This window comes from Scyliorhinus torazame, chromosome 10 (genome assembly GCF_047496885.1).
Source record: "Scyliorhinus torazame isolate Kashiwa2021f chromosome 10, sScyTor2.1, whole genome shotgun sequence".
NCBI lineage: Eukaryota > Metazoa > Chordata > Chondrichthyes > Carcharhiniformes > Scyliorhinidae > Scyliorhinus > Scyliorhinus torazame.
This window is the reverse complement of record NC_092716.1, coordinates 179,712,343-179,739,004: the sequence shown is the minus strand read 5'-3', so window position 1 is coordinate 179,739,004 and position 26,662 is coordinate 179,712,343. Positions and strand designations below refer to the sequence as shown.

The window sequence follows — 26,662 nt, the reverse complement described above, 5'->3', positions numbered from 1 at the left end:
CCGTCCCCAGCAAGGGCCACTAATTCATTTTGATTTGATCCTTGATCCCTTCCAGCGGTGCCTTCTCCTCTTCCAAAATAGCCCCGTAAACCGCCGACACTACCCACTTCTCCAGGCCCCCTGTCGTCAGCTCACCGGATACTTTCAAGGGTCAATGTTTCTAATCATGTTTGACGCCCATCCCAAGTGGCTGGAAGTCCATCAAATGTCAACCATCATGTCGAAGGCTATGGTCGAGAAGCTGCAGATCTCCTTCAGCACCCCCTTCACCAGCGACGAGTTTGAGTGGTTTACAAAGACAAACGGGGTGTAGCATATCCGCACGGTCCCCGTATACCCTCCTTCGAATGAACTGGCCAAGAGAGCGTTGCAGACTTTCAAGAGAGGAATGAAGAAACAGACTCGGGGATCTGTGGAGACGCGACTAGCAAATTGTTGTTCAGCTATTGGACCACGCCGAGACTGTTGTGGCACCGGCGGAACTGCTGATAGGCTGGAGGCTCAGGACCAACCGCAGCCTCACGTTCTGCAATATTGGCGGGAAATGTTGACATGGTTAGAACCTGTAGGGACGAAGCCAAGGCAGGTGGACATGGACCAGGAGTTTCAAACCAGGGGACACAGTATCCGTCTGAAACGTCAGGGTCTATGCCCGATGGATTCCAGTGGCAGTGGTAGAGCAGACCGGACTGGTTTCGTACCAGGTGAGGATGCGAGACTGGATGTTGCTGAAGCACCCTGACCACCCCGGAGCAAGGGATCAGCTTTAGGCCATACCCCACCAGAGGAACTGTCTCGCAGCCATGTTGCCCTGACACACAGAAGCCTGGGAGCCCCCGACACCGAGACGTGAGAGGTGGTAGACTCCAATTCGGAAATGGAGATCCAGGCATCCAAGGTTTCTGACGACAACCCGGCAGCGGTCAGTCGCCAGTGGGGGTATCCCCCAGACGGTCATCGAGAAAAAGACGTTCCCTGGCCCAGCCCCGCAGCCACTGGAAGTGCAGCTGCGGGCGAAGAACACCAGACGTCCTCCTGCTCTACCTTCTTTAGAGGGACCTACGGACTTTGCAGGGATGATGTTATAACCCCCATGAGGCCCACAGGAACGACCCGATTAATCTCCCATGAGCCTTGTGGAGTATGAGCTCTACTGCCGAGGGGCAGAGGCCCATCAGTGGGACAGTTAGCTCAGGATCTTAAAAAACGGCCCAGGTAGGAGCTGAGTTGCAGGGGAGTCCTGACTAGGAGTGCTCCTTGTAAATACCTTACATTTGGTAATGAACCATTCGTTTGACTCTCCTTGCCGGACTCCTCTGTAACTACTAAAAAATCGAATGAAGACGATACAACCATAGTTGATTGTTGTAAAAATCAATCTGGTTCACTAATGTCCTTTAGGGAAGGAAATCTGCCATCCTTACCTAGTCTGGCTTACATGTGACTCCAGATCACAGCAATGTGATTGGCTCTTAACTGCCCCTTCAAGGGTAATTAAGGATGGGCAATAAATGCTGGCCCAGCCAGTGATGCACACGACCCAAGAATGATTTTTAAAAAAATTCTCCCCTTCTACTGGCTTAAAAACCTTTGCATTTATCTTTCTTCAGTTCTGCTGAAAGGTCATCAAGCTGAAACATTAACACTTTCTTTCCATTGACACTGCTGAGAATTTCCAGTTTTTTAAAATTTGTATTTTTCTTGATTTCAAAACTTCCTTCCAATTCCATACATAATGACTTCACTGAGAATGGCCCAAACAACAGAAGAGGAGCCAGACAATAGGACAAAAGTTTCGACAAGGCTGATCATTGAAAGAATTCTCAGGCATTTAAGGCACAGTTTAGTTGTGTATACATTTTATTTACTTACTTTTTAAAATTTAGAGTACCCAATTCATTTTTCCCAATTAAGGTGCAATTTAGCATGGCCAATCCACCTACCCTGCATATCTTTGGGTTGTGGGGGCGAAACCCATGCAAACACGGGGAGAATGTGCAAACTCCACATGGACAGTGACCCAGGGCCGTGATCGAACCTGGGACCTCGGCGCTAACCACTGCGTCACCATGCTGCCCCGTGTGTACATTTTAATGCAATTTGCCCTTCCCAAGGAGCTCAAAACTGGAACATCTCCCTCAGATATTACAATCTAAATGTACTCAAACAATCTCAGCTTCAGTTCATAACAATTTCTTGACTTCCCACTTCATATTCTTTGCAGCCTATTTCCAATAGGTTTTCTCAATAAATAAAATGTCACATTCACTTTAATAGTCAAAATTTATTACTGTTTTATTGAACCATTTTATATTGTTTTTTACATGTTTTGAAATATTCAAATATTCACATTCATCTGAATGAAATAAATACATGAATGGAACATTTTCTATTCTAATCACTTACGCATAAATGGAGTAGCTTGTCTTGGAGAGTATATATACACCACAAATGAGAAGGTTGCAGACGCGGTCTGTACGGAGTTAGCTGATTTCGACAGTGCAGGTGCAAGTACTTAACCCAAGTGATCCAAGGTCCAGGAAGAAGAAACAAAACAAAAAAATCATTCAGGATCCCCAATCATCACTATTCAGCAATTCTGCTCCAAAGTGTACATGTGAAGACAGTATCAGCCAACTATACTACCGGCACTGCCTTCTGAGACGCAGACTTGATAAAAAGGGGGCCAGGCGAAGTACTGGAAAGCTTCGAGGGCCTGCATTTCCTAGCATGAGATCTGAGGCAGAGGAAAGAGAGGGAAGAAAATAAAATAATTCACTGAAAGTTGTACAATTCCAGTGGCATGTAGTAAGCTTCAGGTCAAGAGAATGCATAATTCTATATTCTACAATAGAAAAACAAATTCACCTCCTACTGGCTAGAACTTGGAAGATTGTTCAGAAGAAGCAGCAAAACATTTGCTTTGAATCATCCCCGGTTGCAAAAGGAAAGACACTGGCTGGTCTGTAAAAATAAATTAAATAGGGTGTTACAAGTTAAGGGCTTTGCCTTAGTTTTCTCTCAAGCGTAGCATCGTGCGTCACTTCAGCGAGCAGTTAAAATGTTTTACATTCAAGGGTGTGCCCATTGTGCTCAATATTTAACTATACAATAACACAACTCCGTTGAGTATTATTTCACAGTAAGTGAACATATGAGCAAATCCAATAGATGGTGCAGCCCTGCCTACAGACTTGAACAGTTAGCGAGAGGAGCAACTCAAACCAGCATCCAATTACAGTGAAATATCACTCAGAAATAGACCATCACAGAGCTGAAATATCCATCTGCAACCATAGAGGGAGAGTAAAGGTTACAGTCAGAAGGTGCATACCATAAAACTGAAGGGGATGTCGCAGACCAATCAGAGTGGAAAGCCTTATATTTCAACAATTCCTCTCTGCATGACAGCAGCCAGACTGTCCATGAATGGTGGGATATATTGTCCCTGGCTGATGGTCACAGAAAACCCTCCACACTAACCAAAGGGTCTGGCCAGAGGTCATGAAATGAAATGAAAATGAAATGAAAATCGCTTATTGTCACAAGTAGGCTTCAAATAAAGTTACTGTGAAAAGCCCCTAGTCGCCACATTCCGGCGCCTGTTCGGGGAGGCTGGTACGGGAATTGAACCGTGCTGCTGGCCTGCCTTGGTCTGCTTTAAAAGCCACCGATATAGCCCAGTGTGCTAAACGAGCCACAGAAGTGAACAGCCATAGGGTGCAACAATGAGATTGGGTCCATTGCAGGAATGGGGTGAATGACTGACTCAGTACCACGAGGGTGAATCGGAGTGAATGACACGTAATCAGTGGATGAAATGTGGGTGGGGTAGAAGGGTCACTCAATATGGAAGGGATCAGAGTGATGGGCATTGAGTATGAGAAGGATCAGCAATCCACCATCAACTCCGGTTGCAAAGGAACCCATGGATGAGAGTAGGGGGTTGAATATTAAAAGTGCGAATTGTTTGTGTTTTTTCTTTGCAGGTGCAAGCGCAGCAGGAAGGCATGAAGAACTCATCTTCAGCCATCCATTGAGGACAAGAGTGTCAGTGTCTTAGTGAACGCAGCATCTCTTTCTCCCACTCCAAGTGCCAGGGCAGATAGGATCACCTTGGTGAGTAGGTGTTTGCGATTCTGCGCAGGGTCACATTTTGGTGAGCACCTCAAGCAGCGTAGGTACAGATGATGGAGGCTGTGACAGCTGCAGCCACCAACAGTTGGAAGGATTTTGGAGGCAAGACCTATATTACACCCCAGGACTCTGAATGGTCTCTGGTGATGGCGACACTCAACCAGCGAGAGTTGCAGAAATGAAGAGGGGTGGGCGGAAATCTGGTGGAGGTGCCTGAGGCAATGAGCAGGCATGTTTGGGCGATGGAGGAGTCCATCCAGACCATGACCTCTGCCATATCTCTGGTCGGCGACCAAATAGCTTCTTCTACAAGAGAGGTTGACAACTGTGATGAAGGGGCAGATTCCTGGTGTTAGCGCAAACCTGAATCCAGCATTACACCGCTATGGCGTTGGAGCCCTTCAGTGTCACTGGACCCTCCAAGGCTGGAGTTTCCAGAAGACATTGCTGAGGCAGAGAAATGGCTAACAGTGTGCAATGGGGCATGATGGTAAAAGAGACAAACATACTTGTGTGTGTGAAAACTGCCGCTTAGCAAAATGAGTTTCATGGGAAAATGGAGAACAACAACTTGTACATCTGGACTCTTCACCAATAACACTTGGTGTTGAAACAGCAAAAACAATACTCTCCGAGGACAACTGATGCCTACATGTTAAAGGATTATTCAGAAGAACTAAAAAACGTATATTATTCAGCAGCGATAACCCCTGGGATCAGCATTTGCAAGAAGAGACCCTGGGCTGGATTCTCCGTAGCCCGATGCCGAAATCGAGTTAGGCGATCGGGCGGAAAATGGATTTTCGTGCCGAAATTGGGGCCGGCGGCGTTTGACACCGGTCCACCATGCTCCGCCCCCTCCAAACTGCCGTCATCGTGACGCGCGCCATTTCGAAGCCGTTGGCGTGTCATCGGCCGGCAAAACTGCAATGCTCCATCCCTAATGGGCCGAGTTCCTGATGGCGCAGGACACGTGTGGTATCAGCCATATGGGAACCCGGCGTGAGGGCTGCGGACTGTGTCCAGTGCTGCCACATTTGGCCGGAATCTGTGCTGCTGGCTGGGAGGGCTTCAGCAAGGGCTTGGGAGATTGGTGGGGTGTGGCCAGGGGGTGGGCTGTGGGGTTGCGGTTGGCGAGTTGGGGTCACGCACGGCCGGCGCCATGTTGTACGGTGCAACCGGTGCAGATCATCAGCTGTGCACATGCGCGGCCTGGGACCCGGCCATTCTCCATTCATTTTTGGCTCGAACCGCAGACGTTTCACCCAGCACCAGTGCTAGGCTCTCACCGGTACCAGAATCAGTGAGGGGTTCGCGCCGATTTGCCGGTTGTGAAACACCACGGGTCCCACGCCAGCATCGGGACTTAGCCACTGAAACAGAGAATCCAGCCCCCTGAGTTTGGAAACTCAGAGAACAGCACACCCTCCAGAGCGGGCTTGGCCAGTTCTCTCTATCAGCTAGTATTTTGAGTTCACGTTATGGGTCTTAAAACGTATGTAACTGTTCAAATAAGTGCATAACTAAATTCTTAGTGTGTTAAATAAAGTTGGAATAAATAATGTTTGTCGTAAGTACAATCCACAATACATCAGATTTGTCACTTTCATCAGTTGAAACCAGTCGAAAGAGGCAACACCACCCACCACGTTGACCAAAGATCATGTGTCATAGAGATCAGCAGCCTGCCTCCAATGGAGGACGAGGTGACGGCCGTCAGGGAAACACCAATTCCAAGAAGCACCATGGAATTGAAATCCTTCCAGGACTAGTCAATTATTATGGGAAATCTATTCCAAATCTAGCATCCATGCTGTCTCCACAGCACATACTACTGCAAAAGTACCAAACATGGTCTGAGGAGGCGCCACAGATGGGAGGCTTTCGGGAAAGTAAAACAACAGCTGCTGTTGTCCAATTTATTGGCCCAAAAGGAACTCATACTGACATGCAATGCTTCCCCTTATGGGGTTTGGCGGTACTTTCGCACTGCTGGACAGACGGACAGAAAGACCTACGAGTCCAATGCTCTCTTGGAAGCCGAGTGGAGGTACTCTCAAATCGAGGGGGGCAGCTTGGCGGTCATGTTTGATGTAAAATTAATTTCATCAATATGTCCATGGCAGACGTTTTGTAATCGTGACCAACCACAAGCCATTATTGAGACTTTGAGGATAAGGCAATCCTCCCTATTGCCATGTCCAGATACAGCACTGGACCCTGATACTTGCAGCTTATGAATGTCTCTAGGAATGAGGGAAGAGGGGGAGGAGTCGGTGGGCGAACTAAAAGGAAAGTGGGAAGAAGAACTAGGGGAGGAGATAGAGGAGGGTATGTGGGCTGATGCCCTAAGCAGGGTAAATTCCTCTTCCTCATGCGCCAGGCTTAGCCTGATTCAATATAAGGTGCTACATAGAGCACACATAACGGGAGCAAGATTGAGCAGGTTCTTTGGAGTGGAGGACAAATGTGGGAGGTGTGGCGGGAGCCCGGCAAACCACGCACATATGTTTTGGGCGTGCCCGGCACTGGAAGGGTATTGGAAGGGAGTGACGGGAGTGATTTCGCGGGCGGTGAAGGCCCGGGTCAAACCAGGCTGGGGGTTAGCTCTATTTGGAGTTGCGGAAGAGCCGGGAGTGCAGGAGGCGAAAGAGGCCGACGTTGTGGCCTTTGCGTCCCTAGTAGCCCGGCGCAGGATCCTACTCATGTGGAAGGAGGCGAAACCCCCCGGACTGGAGGCCTGGGTAAATGATATGGCGGGGTTCATTAAACTGGAGCAGATAAAGTTTGCCCTGAGAGGATCGGCTCAAGGGTTCACCAGGCGGTGGCAGCCATTTCTCGACTACCTAGGGGAACATTAGAGGGAAGACAGATGACCAGCAGCAGCAACCCAGGGGGAAGGGGGGGGATGGGGGAGGAGGGGGGGGGGGTTAGTTTAGGTCAAAGATAAAGGGGTTTTGTTACTTGTGTATTGTTAAAAATTTCTGTATTGTTATTGTTGCGTTTGCTTTGTAAGAGGGGATAATTGTTGTTTGGGAAAAAAATTTCAATAAAACATATTTTTTTTAAAAATGAATGTCTCTTGGAGCATCGCCCTGGAATGCAAATAGCTAACACTGATGCCTTGAATCGCCTCCTGCTGCCCTAATCCTTTTTTTTCGAAATAAATGTTTTTTATTGGGTTTTTGAACAAAGTATATTTACAGTTATGTACACAGAAATAAATATATATAAGAGAAGAAAACACAAAAAAAACCTGGTAGGGAATTATGCACAAGCTCAACAACAGCAACTCTGTACAGTTGGTAATATTATTTTTCACACATAGGTAGGCACCTGTTTATGGGCGGGGGTGGGGGTGGGTGATGTACCATCAATTGATGACGGACGAGGAGTCGGGAGAAAAACTGTGGCTTTAATCAGCTTAAAGACACCTGCTGGCAGCCGGTCCCAGAATGAGGGCAGGGCTGGAGGTTGGCCACCTTTATACATGAGCCCGAGGGGAGGAGCCAGCAGGGACAAGCCCAGGCATATAACAATACAACAGTACAATACAATACAATACAATACAGTGGTTTACCACAGGGGGGAAACTGGGGAGGTACATATACATTTGGGTGTCGGAGAAACCCTTACATCAGTTATGTCTGCTGCCCCAATCCTGGCTCCCTTGCCTGCGTTGAAGGTGGTCATGATGACCCTAAATTTTTAGAGACATTACCAGTGTCTACAAAGCAAATCAAGACCTGGCCGGAAAAGGACCCAACACTGTTGAAATTGAAGCACATGACCTTGAACAGTTGCGTCTGAGGACAACCCTCAGATGACATGAAACCTTTTCTGATCAAGAAAGACAAACTCAGTGTTGAGGACGGTATCATTTCTTGGGGGGCCTGGGTAGTTGTCCCCCACCCAGGGTGGCACTCGATTCTACTGAACTACGTAACGGCCACCTTGAGGATCTCTAAAATGAAAATGCTCACCAGGAGCTATGTCTAGTGGCCCAGTCTTGACTCACGACATCAGGGACCTGGTGAAATAGTACGATTCGTGCCAGGAGAATCAGAAATTCCCTCCTTCGGCCTCCCTACACGCATGGGAGTGGTCAGGCAGGCCATGGGTGCGAGTGCATGTGGCCTTTGCCGGGCCGTTTATGGGTTACATGTTTTTGATCCTGGTAGATGCACGCACCAAATGTTTGGAGATATGCTGCATGGGCTCCACGACCTCCCATGCTGCTTTTGAGAAGCTATGTCAGAGATTTTCCACACATGGAATACCGGAGGTCCTGGTTTCTGATAATGGCACTGTCTTCACCAGTGCTGAGTTCCAAAGCTTCATGCAATCAAATGGCATCAGACACATATATCACCCGTCATCAAATGGACTGGTAGAATGGACGGTGGAGACCGTTAAAAATCAGCACGGAAAAGCAACCGGCAGCATCCATAGAGACCAAATTGGCACAGTTTTTATTCGATTATAGGAGCACTCCTCACATTACAACAGGTATCGCCCCAGCGGAACTGTTAATGGGATAGCAGCTTCGTACGAGATTAAGCCTACTATTCCCAAACCTGGCGGGGAGGGTGAAGTCCCAACAAGAGAACCAGAAAATAAATTATAATTCTGTGCGATCTTGTCTATGTGAGAAACTTTGGAGATGACTCCTGCTGGATCCCTGGAGTCATATTGGAGAAAGCGGGACCAGTGTCCTACAAAGTGAAGGTCAAGGATAAGGTCCTGAGGAAACACCTTGCCCACCTCAGAAGTAGAGAGTCCATTCTCTTCCAACCTCACAACTGGCCATAGAGGTGGGCGCCGCTAATGCAGGGCAACAACCCAAAGAGAACCCTGTGTTGTCTTTGCTGATAAAGGGGACTCGGGTTCTGAGATGGATGCAAGTGTTATGACTGTAGCAGACACCGAGGCGGAATCCGTGACGATAACTGTTCGGCGCTCTCTTCGGAAGTGAAGGTCTCCAATTTGGTTCACACCTCCGATCCTGTTCCACCCTTGACAGACCTCAGACCGTTCACAAAGAGGCAGAAGAGACCTCCTCACCGCGGGAGTACGGAGGAAAAACGGACTGGCGGGGGATGTTATGGTGACCAGAAAGGACACGGGGGATCGTCAATAGACCTCCCTATGAGTTTTGTGGTATATGAATTCCCCTATTAAGCAGGTGGTGTTAGCTCCCCAATAGGAAATGTATGGTGGGAGTTTGAAACCCAGACCAGTATTTCCCAAGGTCCCCGGGCTTGGATGCATTTGTGCGGCCTTTTTCGTTACTGCAATAAAAGGGGTTTGTTATTGAAAGACTGGCCTTGGCGAAGTTATTACAGGAATCCTGCTGGGTGTTTATTCAGCACTGTTCTGCCATTTTGCCCATTCCAGCAGGTTTGACTAAAGCCCACTTCATGAACTTCATAACATATAGATAAGGTATCTAGCGATTATGAGTCAAACTATCAAATTAGTTATTGTTTTCGGTCTTTGGGGAAGCAACTTAAAAGCTCAGTTTATCATTTTTACCATCATGTGTCTTGGTGATTTTAAGTGTGTGAATACACTTTGTTTTAATACACAATCCCCAAGTCTTTGTTCCAAACATTCATTATGGCAAAACTCCCTCAAAATGATGTTGGATTATCAGGCACAGTAAACAGATACATCTTATTACCAAGTAGGAACCACAACGTGTGCATAAATAATAACTACATGTTACCTTGCTCCCCACACCCTCAATATTGTTCTTTTCTACTAATCAGCTCTTCTCTCCTGATATCAGAGTTTGAAGGAAAAAAATGCTCGTAATGATATTCTTGTTCACTTAAATACTGTTATACTTCACAATTCATAAAACTTTTAAATTAAAAAATTGGATTTTCAATACATAAGCCAAACTATCAGTTGCCCTAAAATTACTTCAACAGTTTTGCACATTCAACACCCACTGCGTAATATCACAAGAGGCACGCTACCCCCTCGTCTGGTTCACACAGGTGCTGCTGCTCAATCAGCTCTGGACACTTTCACAGAGACATTCCTGCAAAAATGCAAATGAACTACTTGCATTCTTCACCCTCAATTTGTAGGCAGCACTTTTCTTTCCCTCTCTGCTCAAGCTGGTACCATTCATCCCCAACACAGTTCATTCTGTCACTTTCACAGACAATTAATTAATGTTAGCACTTGTCTTCCTCTTTCCCCAAAGCCGTGCTCTTTAATTCAAGACCTGCCATGATCAGTTGGACATAAAACATCCCATGGTGTTGTATGAAGACGAGGGAATTCTCTCAAGCATCACAGCTAATATTCATCCTTTAACTAACATCATCAAAACAGATTAGTGGGAGTTTACTATATGCAAATTGGCTGTCACATTTGCTTTCAAAGTCAATGGTTGTGAAGTACTTTGGATTATCCTGATGACGTGAAAAGTGGTATAAAGCAATCTGTGGTTGCCAGAATTATTTCTGGGTGCTTATTTTTGTCAGTATGTGACATAGATCTAAACCCCAAAATGTGAAACGTTGGCTGCTGCTCTCTGCAACACTGACCAGGGAATTCAATGCACCAATCAAAATCCATAGAATCATAGAATGTACAGTGCCATTCGGCCCACCGAGTCTGCACCGGCCCTTGGAAAGAGCACCCTACCCAAGCCCACACCTCCACCCTATCACCATAACCCAGTCAAACCACCCAACCTTTTTTTTTGGACGGTAAGAGCAATTTAGCGCGGCCAATCCATCCAACCTGCACATCTTTGGACTGTGGGAGGAAACCGGAGCACCCGGAGGAAACCCATGCAGACAGGTGGAGAATGTGCAGACTCCGCACAGACAGTGGCCCAAGCCGGGAATTTAACCTGGGACCCTGTAGCTGTGAAGCAATTGTGCTATCCACTGTGCTACCGTGCTGCCCACATTGCCCCAATTGAATTACGGTCTGAACGTCCCAATATTACCTTTGTTCAGAAGAAAACTCTTTCCCGAATTAGTTAGAACAACTTCTAGGGTCGAGTTCTGTAACCCACAAGGCCTTGTCAAATCAATTGTGACCTTCTCTGGAGAAAACATAAATTGTAGTTTGTTTCCAAGGTAATTAATTCCAGTAATCCATAGTTCACCCATGTCATCTGGGATTATGGGATCAAAATGCAGATAGTTCTTCATGATCCTGCAAAAGAAACACATAAAATACAGATTTTATGAGCTGCAGACAGAGTGAGATCTTGTGTGTGGCAGTAACTGGAAATGGTGACAGCCACAGTAAATACATTTTCCTCAGTAATCCATGGCAATGAAGGAAAGATGATTCAGGCAAATTGTTCAGTTTGGAAAAATAATTCAAATATTACATGTTTAAAAGTGAGAAATCTAGGAGCAAGAAGGAAAGTCAGACTTTGTTTTATTCACTTTCTCAGTCGCAACATCTTGGGACAATGCCGAGCATAAACCATGCAGTTCAAACAGTAAATAAAGACACTTGCAGGGGAGGACAAAAGTAATGAGTCCTTTCAAAAAAAAAAGTAGTTAAGCTTCATCCTGAAACATTTCTTCAACAAAAGCTGCATTTATTGAATGCACATGAGTCATCTCCTGGTAAACTACATGAAAACAAAATGTCTGCTTGCTTTCAAAAATTCAGTGCCATTGTCTAATAATTTCAGCAGTATAGACCAGAAAACTCTGATTCAACCCCAAATATTGGATAAATTTGTCCTCCTCACTTCAGTGGCAGGATGTGTTTAGTTCTTAGGAGAGATAAAGCAGTCAGGGTTCCTGCTCTCGATGGACATCCAGTGATACTGTTTGGGTTGGGGCCAACATCAGTCTATGCAGTCGTACTGTCAATGGCCAAGTAGCTCAACAACATTCAATGGCTAGGTTCACACACAAAGAACAGCTACTTGCTTGAGAAAGGGGTGAGCTGGCAATACCCAAGTACCGGTTTGTCACCAAAGCTTTCAGAAGTGGAGGGGGAATTTAATGGAAGAAAGAAAGTGTGGAAAAAAATATTTTAAGAGCATTAGCCTAGTTATACATCTGTAACAAAAGCAGATTGCTAGAGCATACTGAAACCGCTATGTTACTGATATCCCAGCAACGCAAATGAAACTTGGCCACATTCACACTGACCTGGACTTCCGGTGGTGGCATGTAGAGGGGGAGCCGCATGTTGGTTGGCTCCTGCTTGAGGCGTGTTTTTAGGAGTTTTAAAGTCCGGTCCTGGGGGCAATTTGTGAATGATTGGATGAAGGAAGATAGAAGGAAGGCAAAGAATGTCAAAATGTTTAAGGAAAACAGCCGTGAAGAAGGGAGGGAGGGAATGTTCACCGTGAAGTGAGAGGGCCAGCCAGGGAGCTAACAAGATGGTGGAGGCTGGGCTGCTGGTTGGGGCTGCACTGTTCACAGCAGAGAGGATGACTGAGGTGATGTCTTTGGAGCTGGAGAAGCAGTTTGCGAAGCACATGGAGGTGTTGAGGAAGGAGATGGCGGTGGCTTTGAAGGCGTTGGTGGAGGAGGCAGTTGCCCCGGTGAGAGTAGCTGTGACGAAGATATCGGCCGAGGTGAGAGAGCAGAGCGAGAATATGAAGGGAGTGGAGGAGGCCATGTCGCAGGAAAGCGATCAGCTCACCTCAATGGGGAAGAGCTGCAAAGGGTGGTCGAGACCAATAAGGGCTTAGAGCAAAGCTGGAGGACCTGGAAAACTGCTCGAGGCGGCAACATTTGAGGATTGTAGGCTTGCCCGAAGGGGTAGCGGGCTCGAGGCTGATGGTGTACTTCGCCAAGATGTTGGCGGAATTGATGGGGGAGGGTGAGGAGCCCTCTCGGTATGAACTGGACCGAGCCCATCGGTCGCTGAGGCCGAAGCCAAAGTTAAATGAGCCGCCAAGGACATGATCATCTGCTTCCACAAGTACCATATAAAGGAGGTGTTGAACTGGACGAAGCAGAAGCAGGAGGGGCAGTGGAGTGGGCTGGTGCTGGAGTTTGCATATACCAGGACTTGACGGTGGAGCTGGCAAAGAGGCGAGTGGCTTTCGGGTGAGTTACGACGGCATTATACAACAGTGCAGTGTGATTTGGTGTGGTGTATCCAGCGAAGCTGAGGGTGACCTACAACGTCAGAGATTTCTACTTCAAGATGGTGGAGGCGTTCGTGAAGGCACAAGGCCTAGGACAGAAGTGAGGACTGGAACTGAAGAGGGGCTGTGGACTGCGAATGGAGAGTTGGGAGGGTGTATAAATGTTTTAAATGTTTTTTTTTGATCTACATTGTTCTTTATTTATTTCATGCTGTTATAGAGTTAAAGTTTTTTGTATGTCATTCTTTGTTGCAACGATTTTCTGTTATTTTGAGATGTTTGGGTTTGGTGTTTTTTTGCTGGGACAGGGCGGGAAGGGAGGGGAGGGAAAGCCTTGGGTGGGGGCCCCCGCGCTAGCTAACTTAAGTTGGCTAGTGAACGGAGGTGAGGTGGGGGGAGGGGCTGCGGACATTGCAGCCTGACGAGCAGGTTTCGATGGGCCTAAGAGGTGTGAAGGCGGGGGGGGGGGGGGGGGGGGGGGGGGGGGGGGGGGGGATCGATACTGGGTGAGGGTTTTTCGAGAGGAAATACGGGGGGGGGGATTCTGGGAGGGGGGAGGGGTTAACAATGAATAGGGGCGGGTCAGGGTCATGGGGCAGGGCCTGGTGGTATGATGATGGTGGATAAGAAGGGAGGGGGGTGGGGTGAGAGACCCCAGTTAGGATAGTTATGTGGAACATGAGAGGGTTGGGTGGCCCAGTCAAAAGAGAGAGAGAGAGAGAGAGAGAGAGAGGTGGCCAGGATTAGGAAGATGCTGTTGCAAAGAGGACGGCAGTCAGAGGGGTTGGGTCACCCGAATTTACTGTATTATTACTGGGCGACGAATGTTGAGAAGGTGAGGTGCTGGGTTAGAGAGGGGGGACTCCCAGTGGGTGAGAATGGAGGCGAATCTGTGCAGGGGGTCGGGGCTGAGGGAGTTGGCAACTGCGCTGCTCCCGATGGCCCCGGGGAAATACTCAGAGAGTCCGGTAGTAGTAGCAACGTTGAAAATCTGGAGGGAGTTGCGCCAGCACTTTAGGCTGGGGGTGGGGTCAAGGGAAATGCCGATTCGGGGGGGGATCACAGATTTGAGCCAAGGAAGTGGGATGGGAGTTTTCGGAGATGGGGGAGAAGGGAGTCAGGGCACTAAAGTATTTGTTTCTGGGGAGCCAGTTTGTGGGATTGAAGGAGCTGGGAGCGAAATACACGTTGGGGCAGGGAGAAATGTTTAGGTATATGCAGGCCTGAGATTTTGCTAAGAAGGAGATACAGAGCTTTCCGGTGGCTCCGACCTTCACACTGTTGGAGGAGGTGCTGACGGCAGGGGGAATGGAGAAGGGGTGGTGTCGGCGATTTATGGGGCGATTCTGGGAGAAGAGAAGGCACCGCTGGAGGGGATTAAGACAAAGTGGGAGGAGGAGTTGGGAGACGGCATGGAGGAGGGGTTGTGGTGTGAGGGGCTCCGGAGGGTGAATGCCTCAACTTCGTGCGCGAGGCTGGGGCTGATACAGCTGAAGGTGGTGTATAGGGTGTATAGGGCGCACCTCACAGTCAATGAGCTGACTGTTTGAGGGGGTAGAGGATGTTTGTGAGCGTTGCGGGGGGGACCCGCAAACCACGTTCATATGTTTTGGTCCTGTACAAAACTGGAAGGGTATTGGAGGGAGGTTTTCAGGGTAATTTCGAAGGTGGTACAAGTGAGGCTTTAGCCGGGTCCTCTGGAGGCCAGATTCAGTGTATCGGATCGGCTGGGGTTGGAAGCGGGTGCAGAGGCAGATGTTTTAGCCTTCGTCCCGAAGACGGATCCTGTTGGGGTGGAAATCAGTCTCTTCACCCTGTGCCCTGGCATGGTGGGGGGGATCTGTTGGGAGTTTGTAACACTTGAGAAGATGAAGTTTGAGTTGAGTAGAAGGGTGGAAGGTTCTACAATTCATGGGCTTTGTTCATTATGCACTTTCAAGAATTGGATGACATTGAACATTAGGGGGGTGGGGTTTGGACTGTGTATGTTGTTGATGACTATGTATGGGTGGATGGTGGATTCCTGATTCCTTTTCTTTGATGTTTGTATTTAAAATGTTGGAGGTTCTTTGGAGATTGGTGAGGGATTGTTGACTAGGGGTTTGACATTGTATTCGTTACTGTTGATTGTTGGTGGGTTTAAATTTCGATGTAAATGTGAAAAAGGAGAATAAAAATATTTTTCGTAAATTAAAAAATATATATATTCACACTGACCTGAAACCAGTGTAGCCAAAGAGCATGGTTTGCAAGAAGCCACCCATTCCTGTCTGGAAATTCACAGCTCCCGACCCATCTGCATTTTCACTCCAAACCTGACGCAGGAAAGAAAATAGACAAAAATTCATCATCCAGAGAACTTTCAGCAAGTACCACATTGATTCACATTCTGGAATCCACCAGATGGAGGTACCATCTCTCATGTGAGGAGGCAATCCAAGGTTCCACCTGTCTGCTCAGGTGGATGTAAAAGATGCCTGGCACTATATTGAAGAAGAACAGTGACCAATATTTATCCATCAATCAACATCACAAAAATAGACACAATATATTAATAAATGGTATGAGTAAATAATAATTACATCCATTACCCTGCTTTCTGCATCATATTACCCCATAACAGTTTCTGGGAGTTTGCTGACTTTATTTTGGCTGCCATGTTTCCGACATCACACCAGTGACTCCATTTCAGAAAAGGTACTCCGTATCTGCAAAATGCTTTGAGACATCCAGTGGTCATGAAAAGCACTTCATAAATGCGAATCGTTCTTTTAGTTTACCTCAGCAGGGCATGCAGGAGCCTCGGTGATCCAGCGATGGAGAGGGTGTGAAGGGGATGGAGAGGTGGACAGTGGGGAAGCAGGTCATGAAAGATGTTTTTGCCACATTTCAGCAAAGTAGCCAATTAGGAACCCTCCAAGGGAATTTTGGCCACAGTCACATGCTTACAAAGCGGTGTGTCCTTCCTTAAATTCAGCGATGAAATTACAGTTCTGAAAATGCATCAAAAATAAAGCATCAGAAAGTCTAAACTTCCTGAGTGGAAACCCCCGCAAAAAATAAAACTCTTGCCTTCAGCACTTGCGTCGCCTTGAGTAAATTTCAAATCCATCACAGATCTAAACTGACCTCTTGTTTGCTTTTGTTTTTTTAAAAGCTTTTGCGAAGGCCTTGGTCAGCTTTTGATTATAGTATAGTTTGGTACACGCAACTGGACAGAGCCTCAATGTTTTTACGGCAATCACCTTGAATGGTTCCTGAATGTTGCTGTAACACTTGCTCAATTGTTGCTGAGCCCGACTAACATTCTTCAACTCCAGCCAACCAATTGCAAACATGCCCTGAAAAAGAAGCACAATAACCAAAACAACATTGGTCATCTTGATTAAATTATTAGCCGATGGAACAAAAAATGTCAAATGCAGACATCAGGCCAAAAGACATTAGACCAAAAGAGTTCAGTCAGACATTGTTCCAACTGATGTGTTATGTGAGTTGGTTCAACGTTGACTACAACTGGATGCAGTGAAACTAGAAACAGGCTTCTGACACAGGAGATGGTCCAACACTGTTTTATTGAACTTGCTGATTGCTGTACATAGTCTGCTGTGTTGACACTCTATTAATCTAACTGATAACCTCCTACCGGCTTGACCAGACTAGCTCTCTACCACATGGAGATGGTGCTCACTGGCTTGTGCACTCTAACCATCTCAGTAGCTGTGTCCTGTGAGGGAGGGAGAGTCTTAATGCCCTGTGGGCTTTATAGTGGTGGTGTCCTGTCTGGTGATTGGTTGTTCTGTGTCGTGTGTGTTCATTGGTTATCCTGTGTGTCAATCACTGCCCGTCTGCATCTCATTATATACATGAGTGGATATTATGACATCTCCCCTTTTTAAAATAAATTTTGGAACGTGGCGGTATATACATGCATGACGATGTACAGGTGGTGAATGAATGAACATATGTACATGGTAAGGTGTCTATCGTGCAGATACAGAGCAAACTGAACATAATTTACAAGATTTAAGTCTATAGATTCAGTCTTTGTGGCGGGCGACAAATTCTTGTCGATCGCCTCAGAGGTGGAGGGGGGGATGCCGGCACCTGGACAGGCGGGATTGCTGCCATTTCGGTGGCCTCGTGGACAGGCGGGATCGCTGCCAGATCGGTGGCCACGTGGGGAGAGATGTCCTGAGACGGCATGATGACATGCGGAGAAGTGCGGTTAGGTGGTGGGCAGGGAACTTTGCGCAGCGCCCTCCTGTTGTGCCGTAGAATGGAGCCATCAGCCATTTGAACAATGAAAGACCTGCGGGCAGCCTGTCTGACAATAACAGCTGGGGCTGACCAGCCTCCCTCAGGCAACTTCACGCGAACATCTTCTGGAGCCGGCGCAGGCAGATCCGTGGCATGAGCATCATACGTGATCTTCTGCTGGTCCCTGGATCGCTGCACTTTCTGCAGCACCGTGAGGTGGTCAAGGTCTGGAACATGGATGGCTGGAACAGTCGTCCTCAGGTTGCGGTTCATGAGCAGCTGCGCCGGAGACAAACCAGTCGACAGCGGGGTTGCCCTGTATGCCAACAACGCCGGTTGAAATCTGAGGCTGAGTCTGCAGCCTTGCACAGCAACTGCTTGACAATATGGACCCCTTTTTCGGCCTTCCCGTTTGATTGCGGGTAATGGGGACTGGATGTGATATGCCTGAAGTGGTAGGATCGTGCAAAGTCGGACCACTCTTGGCTGTAGAAACATGGGCCGTTGTCACTCATTACTGTGAGTGGTATCTCGTGCCTGGCAAACGTCTCTTTGCAGGCTTTGATGACTGACTTGGACGTGAGGTCCGACAGTTTCATCACTTCCGGGTAGCTGGAGAAGTAGTCGACCAAGAGCATGTAATCACGCCCATTTGCGTGAAAGAGGTCTATCCCCACCTTGGACCATGGAGAAGTCATGATCTCGTGCTGTTGCAGTGTTTCCATGGGCTGAGCTGGTTGAAATTTCTGGCATGTTGTGCAGTTGAGGACCATGTAGGCAATGTCCTGGCTGATGCCAGGCCAGTAAACTGTCTGCCAAGCTCTGCGTCGACATTTCTCGACCCCATGGTGACCCTCATGGATCTGTCTGAGCACCATGGTTTGCATGCTTTGAGGAATGACGATTCTATCTAGTTTAAGAAGGATCCCCTCAACAACTGTTAACTCGTCCTTAACATTGAAGAACTGGGGGCACTGCCCCTTTTGCCAGCCATGGGCGAGGTGTTGCATCACGCGCTGCAGTAGAGGATCTTTGGCAGTTTCTTCGTGTATTTGGACAACTCGTTCATCAGTGGCTGGGAGGTTGCTGGCACACAACTGCACCTATGCCTCAATGTGGCGAATGAAGTCGCCCTGTTTACACGGCGTGGTGATGGATCGGGATAGGGCATCCGCGATGATCAGCTCCTTACCCAGTGTGTAGACAAGTTCAAAGTCATATCGGCGAAGATGAAGAAGAATTCGCTGCAGCCGAGGTGTCATGTCATTTAAATCCTTCTGGATTATGTGGACTAAAGGCCTGTGGTCTGTTTCCACCGTGAACTTTGTCCAACCGTATACGTAGTGATGAAACTTGACTATTCCTGTCAGGAGACCCAAGCACTCCTTTTCGATCTGGGCATACCGTTGTTCGTCGGAGTCATGGCCCTAGATGCATATGCCACTGGAGCCCAGGATGAGGAATCGTCTCGCTGGAGGAGCACCGCCCCAATGCCGTCCTGGCTTGCGTCTGTGAATATCATGGTCTCCTTGGCTGGGTCAAAGAACGCCAGTACTGGGGCTGTGGTGAGCTTTGCCTTCAGCTCAAGCCACTCCGCTTGATGTGCGGGAAGCCACTGGAACACTGTCGACTTGTTAACGAGATGCCAGAGGGCCGTGGTGTGGGATGCCATGTTGGGAATGAATTTTGAGAGAAAATTTACCATCCCGAGGAAACGGAGGACCGCCTTTTTGTCCTCGGGGGTCTTCATGGCATTGATTGCCAGCACCTTGTCAGTGTCAGGTTGCACACCCTGCTGTGAAATGTGGTCACCCAGAAACTTGAGAGTGAACCGACCAAATGAGCATTTGGCCCTGTTGAACTGGAGGCCATTTTCATGAATCCTTTGGAAGACCTGTTTGAGGCGAGCGATGTGATCCTCGGGTGTCGTGGACCAGATGATCACGTTGTCCACATAGACTCGCACCCCCTCGATGTCCTCCATCATTTGCTCCATTATGCAATGAAATACTTCGGAAGCTGAGATGATACCAAAAGGCTTGCGGTTGTAGCAATACCTGCCGAACGGAGTGTTAAATGTGCACAGCTTCCTCCTGGACTCGTCCAGTTGTATCTGCTAGAAACCGCGGGAGGCGTCCAGCTTGGTAAAGAATTTGGCACGATCACAGGTTAATTCTTCACGCTTCGGGATCGGGTAATGCTCTCGCATTATGTTGCGATTCAGGTCTTTGGGATCAATGCAAATGCGGAGTTCACCAGAGGGTTTCTTGGTGCAGACCATGGAGCTGACCCAGTCTGTTGGTTCCGTGGCCTTTGAGATAATGCCCTGGTCTTGGAGCTCTCGTAGCTGCGTTTTCAGAAGATCCTTGAGGGGAGCCGGCACCCGGCGTGGTGCATGGATGACTGGGGTGGCATTCGGCTTGAGCAATATCTTGTAGCGATATGGGAGCGTGCCCATCCCATCAAACACATTGCAGTATTGCGTGAGAATGTCGTCTATCTCAGCCTGGAGATTCGCATTGGGCGAGGCACTCGCCGGTGTCGAGGACATGGCATGGACTCGCTGGACCAGATTTAGGAGTTTGCATGCGCGAGCACCGAGCAGGGATGCCTTGTCAGGCCAAACGATCTTGAATCTTAACGTCGCCTTGATTGCCTTGTGAGATGCACCTAGCTGACACGATCCACTGGCAGCTATGGCATTACCATTGTAGTCAAGGAGCTGGCAGGCTGGTGGAAGAATGCTAGGTTGGTCTCGGATGCTGTCGAGGTCCGACTGTAATATGAGGTTTGCAGACGCGCAGTGTCCAATTTAAACCGGATGAGCGACTGGCTGACCGTGATGACAGCACACCACTCGCCGTCAGGATCCACACTCAGGATTGAAAGGCGGTTTGCAGGCGCAGTGGAGACCAGCTCGCGTGTGGTGATGATACCCACCCGATAAGGAGACTCGAGGCAGTCAGCGTCGGGGTCCGTTGGGCTGTCGGGATCAGAATCCTGCATGTCTTGTTGTACGCAGCGGACACGTCTGCTCTGCAGCTGGGATCGCTGGCTGTTGCTCGGTGGAGTGGACCTGCAGAAGGCCGCGTAATGCCCAGGCTTTCCACACTGTAGACATCACCTTCGTTTGGCTGGACATTGCCGCTTTAAATGGACGGAGCCACAATTTGGACACGTCATGACGCTGACTTCAGCCCGTTCTGTGCGCCATCGCGCATGCGCAGTGCGGTCGGCCGACGTTCGCACATATGCATTAGGATCTTCGGTCTCATCGTCCATACGGTCGTGGCGCGCATGCGGAGGGACCCGGGAAAAGCGTGCGAAACGGCCACTCTCCTCGATGCTCAGGCCATGCATTTTTGCGATGGCCTGCACCCTTTCTGCCTCGTGGGAGCCCAGTTTTGCAGTTTCTGCCACCCTGATGCGGGAGTAACGATTTCTGGCATGCTCATGGACAACGCATGTTTCGATTGCGATGGAGATGGTCAACTGTTTGATTTTGAGGAGGTGCTCCCACAGGGAGTCGGACTGGACCCCGAAAACGATCTGAGCCTGGATCATGGAATCAGCCGTCGAGTCATAATTACATGACTGCGCTAGAATGCGGAGATGGGTCAAGAAGGACTGAAAAGGTTCATCCTTGCCCTGAAGCCTCTGTTGGAAGATGTACCATTCAAAGCTCTCATTCACCTCAATTTTGCCGTGGCTGTCGAATTTCAGCAGAACTGTCTTGAACTTCGTCTTGTCTTCGCCATCGGCAAATGTGAGCGAGTTATAGATGTGGATGGCGTGATCCCCCGCAGTCGACAGGAACAGCGCGATCTTTCTGGCATCCAATGCTGCCTCGAGGTCTGAGGCCTCGATATACAGAAGGAACTTCTGTTTGAAGACTTTCCAGTTAGCGCCGAGGTTGCCGGAGATCCGGAGTTGCGGAGGGGGCTGGATCTTTTCCATGCCGCTGGATGGCTGCTTGCTGGTCGTTGCAGATTCACTCGAGGTACATTCGTTAGAATTAATAGCTCCCTGGTACCATGATGTGTTATGTGAGTTGGTTCAATGTTGACTGCGTTGACTGCAACTGGATGCAGTGAAACTAGTAACAGGTTTCCGACACAGGAGATGGTCCAACACTATTTTATTGATTTTGCTGGTTGCTGTACATAATCTGCTGTGGGTTGACACTCTATTAATCTAACTGATAACCTCCTACTGGCTAGACCAGACTAGCTCTCTACCACATGGAGATGGTGCTCACTGGCTTGTGCACTCTAACTATCTCAGGAGCTGTGTCCTGTGAGAGAGGGAGAGTCTTAATGCCCTGTGGGCTTTACAGTGGTGTTGTCCTGTCTGGTGATTGGTTGTTCTGTGTCGTGTGTGTTCATTGGTATTCCTGTGTGTCAATCACTGCCTGTCTGCATCTCATTATATACATGAGTGGATATTATGACATCAACCATCTCTAGGAGCTGGATTTAATTCCAGTTTAAATTAAGTTTACTTTCTCTGTTGGATTTAAGGGACCATAGACCACAATCAGTAAGGATAAGCAATAACACCTCCTCCACAATAGTCCTCAATACTGGGGCCCTGCAAGGTGGCATACTTAGCCCCCTTCTATACTCCCTATACACACACGACTGTGTGGCAAAATTTGGCTCCAACTCCATCCACAAGTTTGCTGATGACATGGCCATAGTGAGTCGGATCTCAAACAACGCTGAGTCAGAGTATAGTAGGGAGATAAAAAACCTAGTGGCGTGGCGTGACAAAAACAATCTCTCCCTCAATATCAGCAAAACTGAAGACCTGGTTATTCACTTCAGGAAGCAAAGTATTGTACATACCCCTGTCTGCATAAATAGCACCGAGGTGGAGATGGTGACAGCTTCAAATTCCATGGTGTGCACATCACCAACAATCTGTCCTGGTCCACCCATGTTGGCACAATGATAAAGAAAGCACAACAGAGCCTATACTTTCTCAGGAAACTAAGGAAATTCGGCATGTCCACATTGACTCTTACCAACTTTTTTTTTCTAAACATTTTATTGAGGTATTTATGGTTTTATAACAGTAACAGAAGACACAGTGGGCGGGATTCTCCACTCCCACGCCGAAGTGGCCGCGCCGTCGTGAACGCCGTAGAGGTTCACGACGGCGCGAAACGGCCCTGATCCTGACCGATTCAGGCCCTGACAATGGGCTAGGATCGAGGCCGCGACATCTACACGCGCCAGGCCTTGTCACCCGTGTAAAGGCGGCGCCGCATAGATGACGTGGCCGGCACCGCATAACTGGCGTCATCCGCGCATGCGCTGGTTGGCCAGCGCCAACCCGCGCATGCGTGGTTGCGGTCCTCTCTAAGTCCGCCCCGCAAGAAGATGGCGGACGGATCTTGCGGGTCTGCGGAAGGAAGGAGGTCCTCCTTCAGAGAGGACCTCCTTCACATTTGAGGTACCCCCCGGTGCAGGATCCCCCCTCGCCCCCCCCGCAGGCCGCCCCCCCCCCCCCCCCCCCCCCCCCCCCCAGCGTTCGCGCGCTGTTCCCGACGGCAGCGACCAGGTGTGGACGGCGCCGGGGGAACCCGCCGTTTTGGCCTGGCCATCCGGGCCTGAGAATAGCGGGGGTGTCGGAGAATCGCCATTTTGGGTGTCTCCTGCGATTCTCCGGCCTGCGGAACTCGACCGGGCCGTTCCCGCCGCTTGGGAGAATCGCGGGAGGGCGTCGGGCCGGCGTCCCGGGAAATTTTGGCGGCCCAGGCGATTCTCCCAACCGGCGCGGGAGTGGAGAATCTCGCCCAGTGTAAATACAATTATAAACATAGTGCAAAAACCGTCTTCCTCTCTCACAGTTCCCACCTCTTCTAGCCTCCTACACTACACTAAACTACCCCCTCCCTCCCTTCTGCTGACGGCTAATTTTCCCTAAAGAAGTCGACGAATGGCTGCCACCTCCGGACGAACCCCAACATTGATCCTCTCAGGGCTAACTTGATTTTCTCCAGACACAGAACGTTAGCCAGGTCTCCGACTTCGGGGGCTTGGAGTCCCTCCAAGCTAATAATATGTCTACCAGAGAGGCAAAGGCCAGAACGTCTGCCTCTTTCTCCTCCTGGAATCCCGGATCTTCCGACACTCCGAAAATCGCCACCTCTGGACTCGGCGCCACCCTTGTTTTCAATACTTTGGACATGACATCCGCAAACCCCTGCCAAAATCCCCTAAGCTTCGGGAATGTCCAGAACATATGAACATGGTTCGCTGGACCTTAAATTGTATCAGGCTGAGCCTGGCACATGTTGTGGACGCGTTGACGGTACTCAATGCATCCGCCCAGAGACCGTCCTCTATCTCTCCACCTAACTCCTCTTCCCATTTGTGTTTCAGCTCCTTGGTCCATGTTTCCTCTGACCCCATAATCTCCTTCTAGATGTTCAAAACCCTCCCTTCTCCCACCCAAACTTTGGAAACTACCCTGTCCTGTATCCCCCTTGGTGGTAGGAGGGGGAAGGTTCAGACCTGCCTGGGTAGGAAGTCTCGCGCCTGCAGGTACCTAAATTCATTCCCTCCCACCAATTCAAATTTCTCCTCCAACTCCCTCAGGCTGGGAAAGCTCCCCTCTATGAACATATCGGCCATCCTCTCGATCCTGCTCTCTGCCACCTCTGGAACCCTCCATCTAACCTCCCCGGGGCAAACCGGTGATTATTGCAAATTGGGGACCAGACCAATGCTCCCTCTGCTCCCACATGTCTCCTCCATTGCCCCCAGACTCTCAGGGCCACCACCACCACGGGGCTGGTGGGGTGGCGTGCCGGCGGGAACAGCAGAGGCCCCCTTATTTAGTAATAATTACTAAAGTTCGGGAGTGTCAGCCCGCTCTCCCCCTGGCTGCGCTCCAACATCCCCCTTTTTAACTCGCGGGGTCTTACCCACCCATACAAAACCCGAGATCACCTTGTTGACCCGTTTAAAAAAGGACCGAGGAATAAAGATGGGGAGACACTGAAACACAAACAGGAATCTCGGGAGAACCATCATTTTCACTGTCTGTACCCTCCCAGCCAGTGACAGCGGGAGCACCTCCCACCTCCTAAAATCCTCCTTCATTTGGTCTACTAGTCGGGCCAGATTAAGCTTGTGCAGCTGTTCCCATTCCCATGCCACCTGGATGCCTAGGTACTGAAAGCTTCCCCCTACCACTCTAAACAGCAACTCCCCCAATCGCCTCTCCTGCCCCCTTGCCTGGATCGCGAACATCTCGCTTTTCCCCATGTTCAATTTATAACCCGAAAACCGACCAATATCTCCCACAATCCCCATAATTCCATCCCTTCCAAAGGGTCCGACACATATAAGAGCAGATCATCCGAGTATAGCGAGACTCTGTGTTCCATCCCCCACCGGACCAGTCTCTTCCAGCCCTTTGAGGCTCTCAATGCAATTGCCAGTGGTTCTATGGCCAGTGCGAACAATAGCGGGCAGAGGGGGCATCCCTGCCTAGTCCCCCGGTGCAGCCTAAAATAGCCCGATGTCAGCCTGTTTGCCCGAACACTCGCCACGGGTGCCTGACCCAGTCAATGAAGCCCCATCCAAATCCAAATCGCCCCAGTACCTCCCACAGATAATCCCATTCCACCTGGTCAAATGCCTTCTCTGCGTCCATTGCAACCATTAAATCTCTGTCCGTACCTTCTGGGGGCACCATGATAACATTCAACAGCCTTCTTACGTTGGCCGCGAACTGTCTCCCCCGTTAACAAATCCCATCTGGTCCTCCCCAATCACATCTGGGACGCAGTCCTCAATCCTTGAGGACAAGATCTTGGCCAACAATTTGGCGTCCACATTTGGTAGGGAGATCGGTCTGTAGGACCCGCATAACTCTGGGTCCTTATACCGTTTCAGGATCAATGAGATAGTGGTCTGTGACATGGTCGGGGGCAGTCCCCTTCTCTCCCTTGCCTCATTAAATGTCCTCATCAGCAGTGGCCCCAGCAGCCCAGAGAACCTTTTGTAAAACCCCACGGGATACCCATCCGGTCCCGGGGCTTGACCGACTGCATGGCCTTCAGCCCCTCTGCTATCTCTTCCAACCCGATCAGGGCCCCTAGCCCTTCTACCAAGTCTTCATCAACCTTTGGGATCTTCAGCACCCCCCCCTAAGAATTGTCTCATCCCCTCCGGCCCAACTGGGGGTTCCAACTTATACAGCCTGCTGTAGAATTCCTTGAACGCCTTATTGACCCCAACTAAATCTCCGACCCAGTTCCCATCTCTGTCCTTTACTTCCCCAATCTCCCTGGCCGCCTCTCGCTTTTTGAGCTGCTGCGCAAGCATTCTATTGGCCTTCTCCCATATTCATAGATCACCCCCCTCGTCTTCCTCAGCTGCTCTACCGCCTTCCCTGTAGTTAACAAGCCAAACTCTGCCTGTAGCCTCCGTCATTCCCTTAGAAGCCCTGCCTCTGGTGTCTCCGCATACCTCCTGTTGACCTGTAGTATCTCCCTTATCAGTCGGTCCTTCTCTACTCTGTCTGTCTTCTCCCTGTGGGCCCGTATCGAAATCAGCTCCCCTCTAACCACCGCTTTCAGCGCCTCCCAGACCACCGCAGCCGAAACTTCCCCCGTGTCGTTGACTTCCAGATAGTTCTGGATACATTTCCTCAGCCGCCCACACACCTCCTCATCAGCTAAATGTCCCACGTCCAGCCTCCAGTGCTGGCGCTGGCTATTCTCCTTGCTCACCTGTAGGTCAACCCAATGCGGGGCATGATCGGAGATCGTGACTGCTGAGTACTCAGTGCCCAATACCCCCGTCAGTAAAGCCCTGTTCAGGATAAAAAAGTCAATCCGGGAGTACACTTTATGCATGTGCGAGCAGAAGAAAAACTCCTTCATTCTCGGCCGCCCAAATCTCCATGGGTCCACCCCCCCCATCTGCTCCATAAACCCCTTTAGCTCCTTTGCCATTGCTGGCACCCTGCCTGTCCTTGAGCTAGATCAGTCTAGCCCTGGGTTAATGACTGTGTTGAAGTCCCCCCCCCCATAACCAGCTTATGCGAATCCAGGTCCGGGATCTTCCCCAACATCGTCCTTATGAACTCCACATCATCCTAATTCGGCGCGTAAACATTCACGAGTACCACTGGTAGCCCCTCCAGCTT

The 26,662-nt window shown here is 49.3% G+C and overlaps 1 protein-coding gene across 2 annotated transcripts in view; it reads right to left on the bottom strand.

Moving 5' to 3' along the window:
- Positions 1–2,269: 2,269 nt before the first annotated feature.
- pgghg (protein-glucosylgalactosylhydroxylysine glucosidase) overlaps positions 2,270–26,662 on the bottom strand; it is a 120,806-nt gene continuing 96,413 nt past the window's right edge. For both annotated transcript variants that reach the window (XM_072466036.1, XM_072466035.1), the window contains 5 exons: positions 16,480–16,575; positions 15,452–15,549; positions 11,111–11,322; positions 2,869–2,964; positions 2,270–2,737 (listed from right to left, as the gene is read on the bottom strand). In XM_072466036.1, coding sequence (XP_072322137.1) covers positions 2,879–2,964; positions 11,111–11,322; positions 15,452–15,549; positions 16,480–16,575 — 492 coding nt within the window. In that variant the 3' untranslated portion in view covers positions 2,270–2,737; positions 2,869–2,878. The remainder of the gene's footprint in view (positions 2,738–2,868; positions 2,965–11,110; positions 11,323–15,451; positions 15,550–16,479; positions 16,576–26,662) is intronic.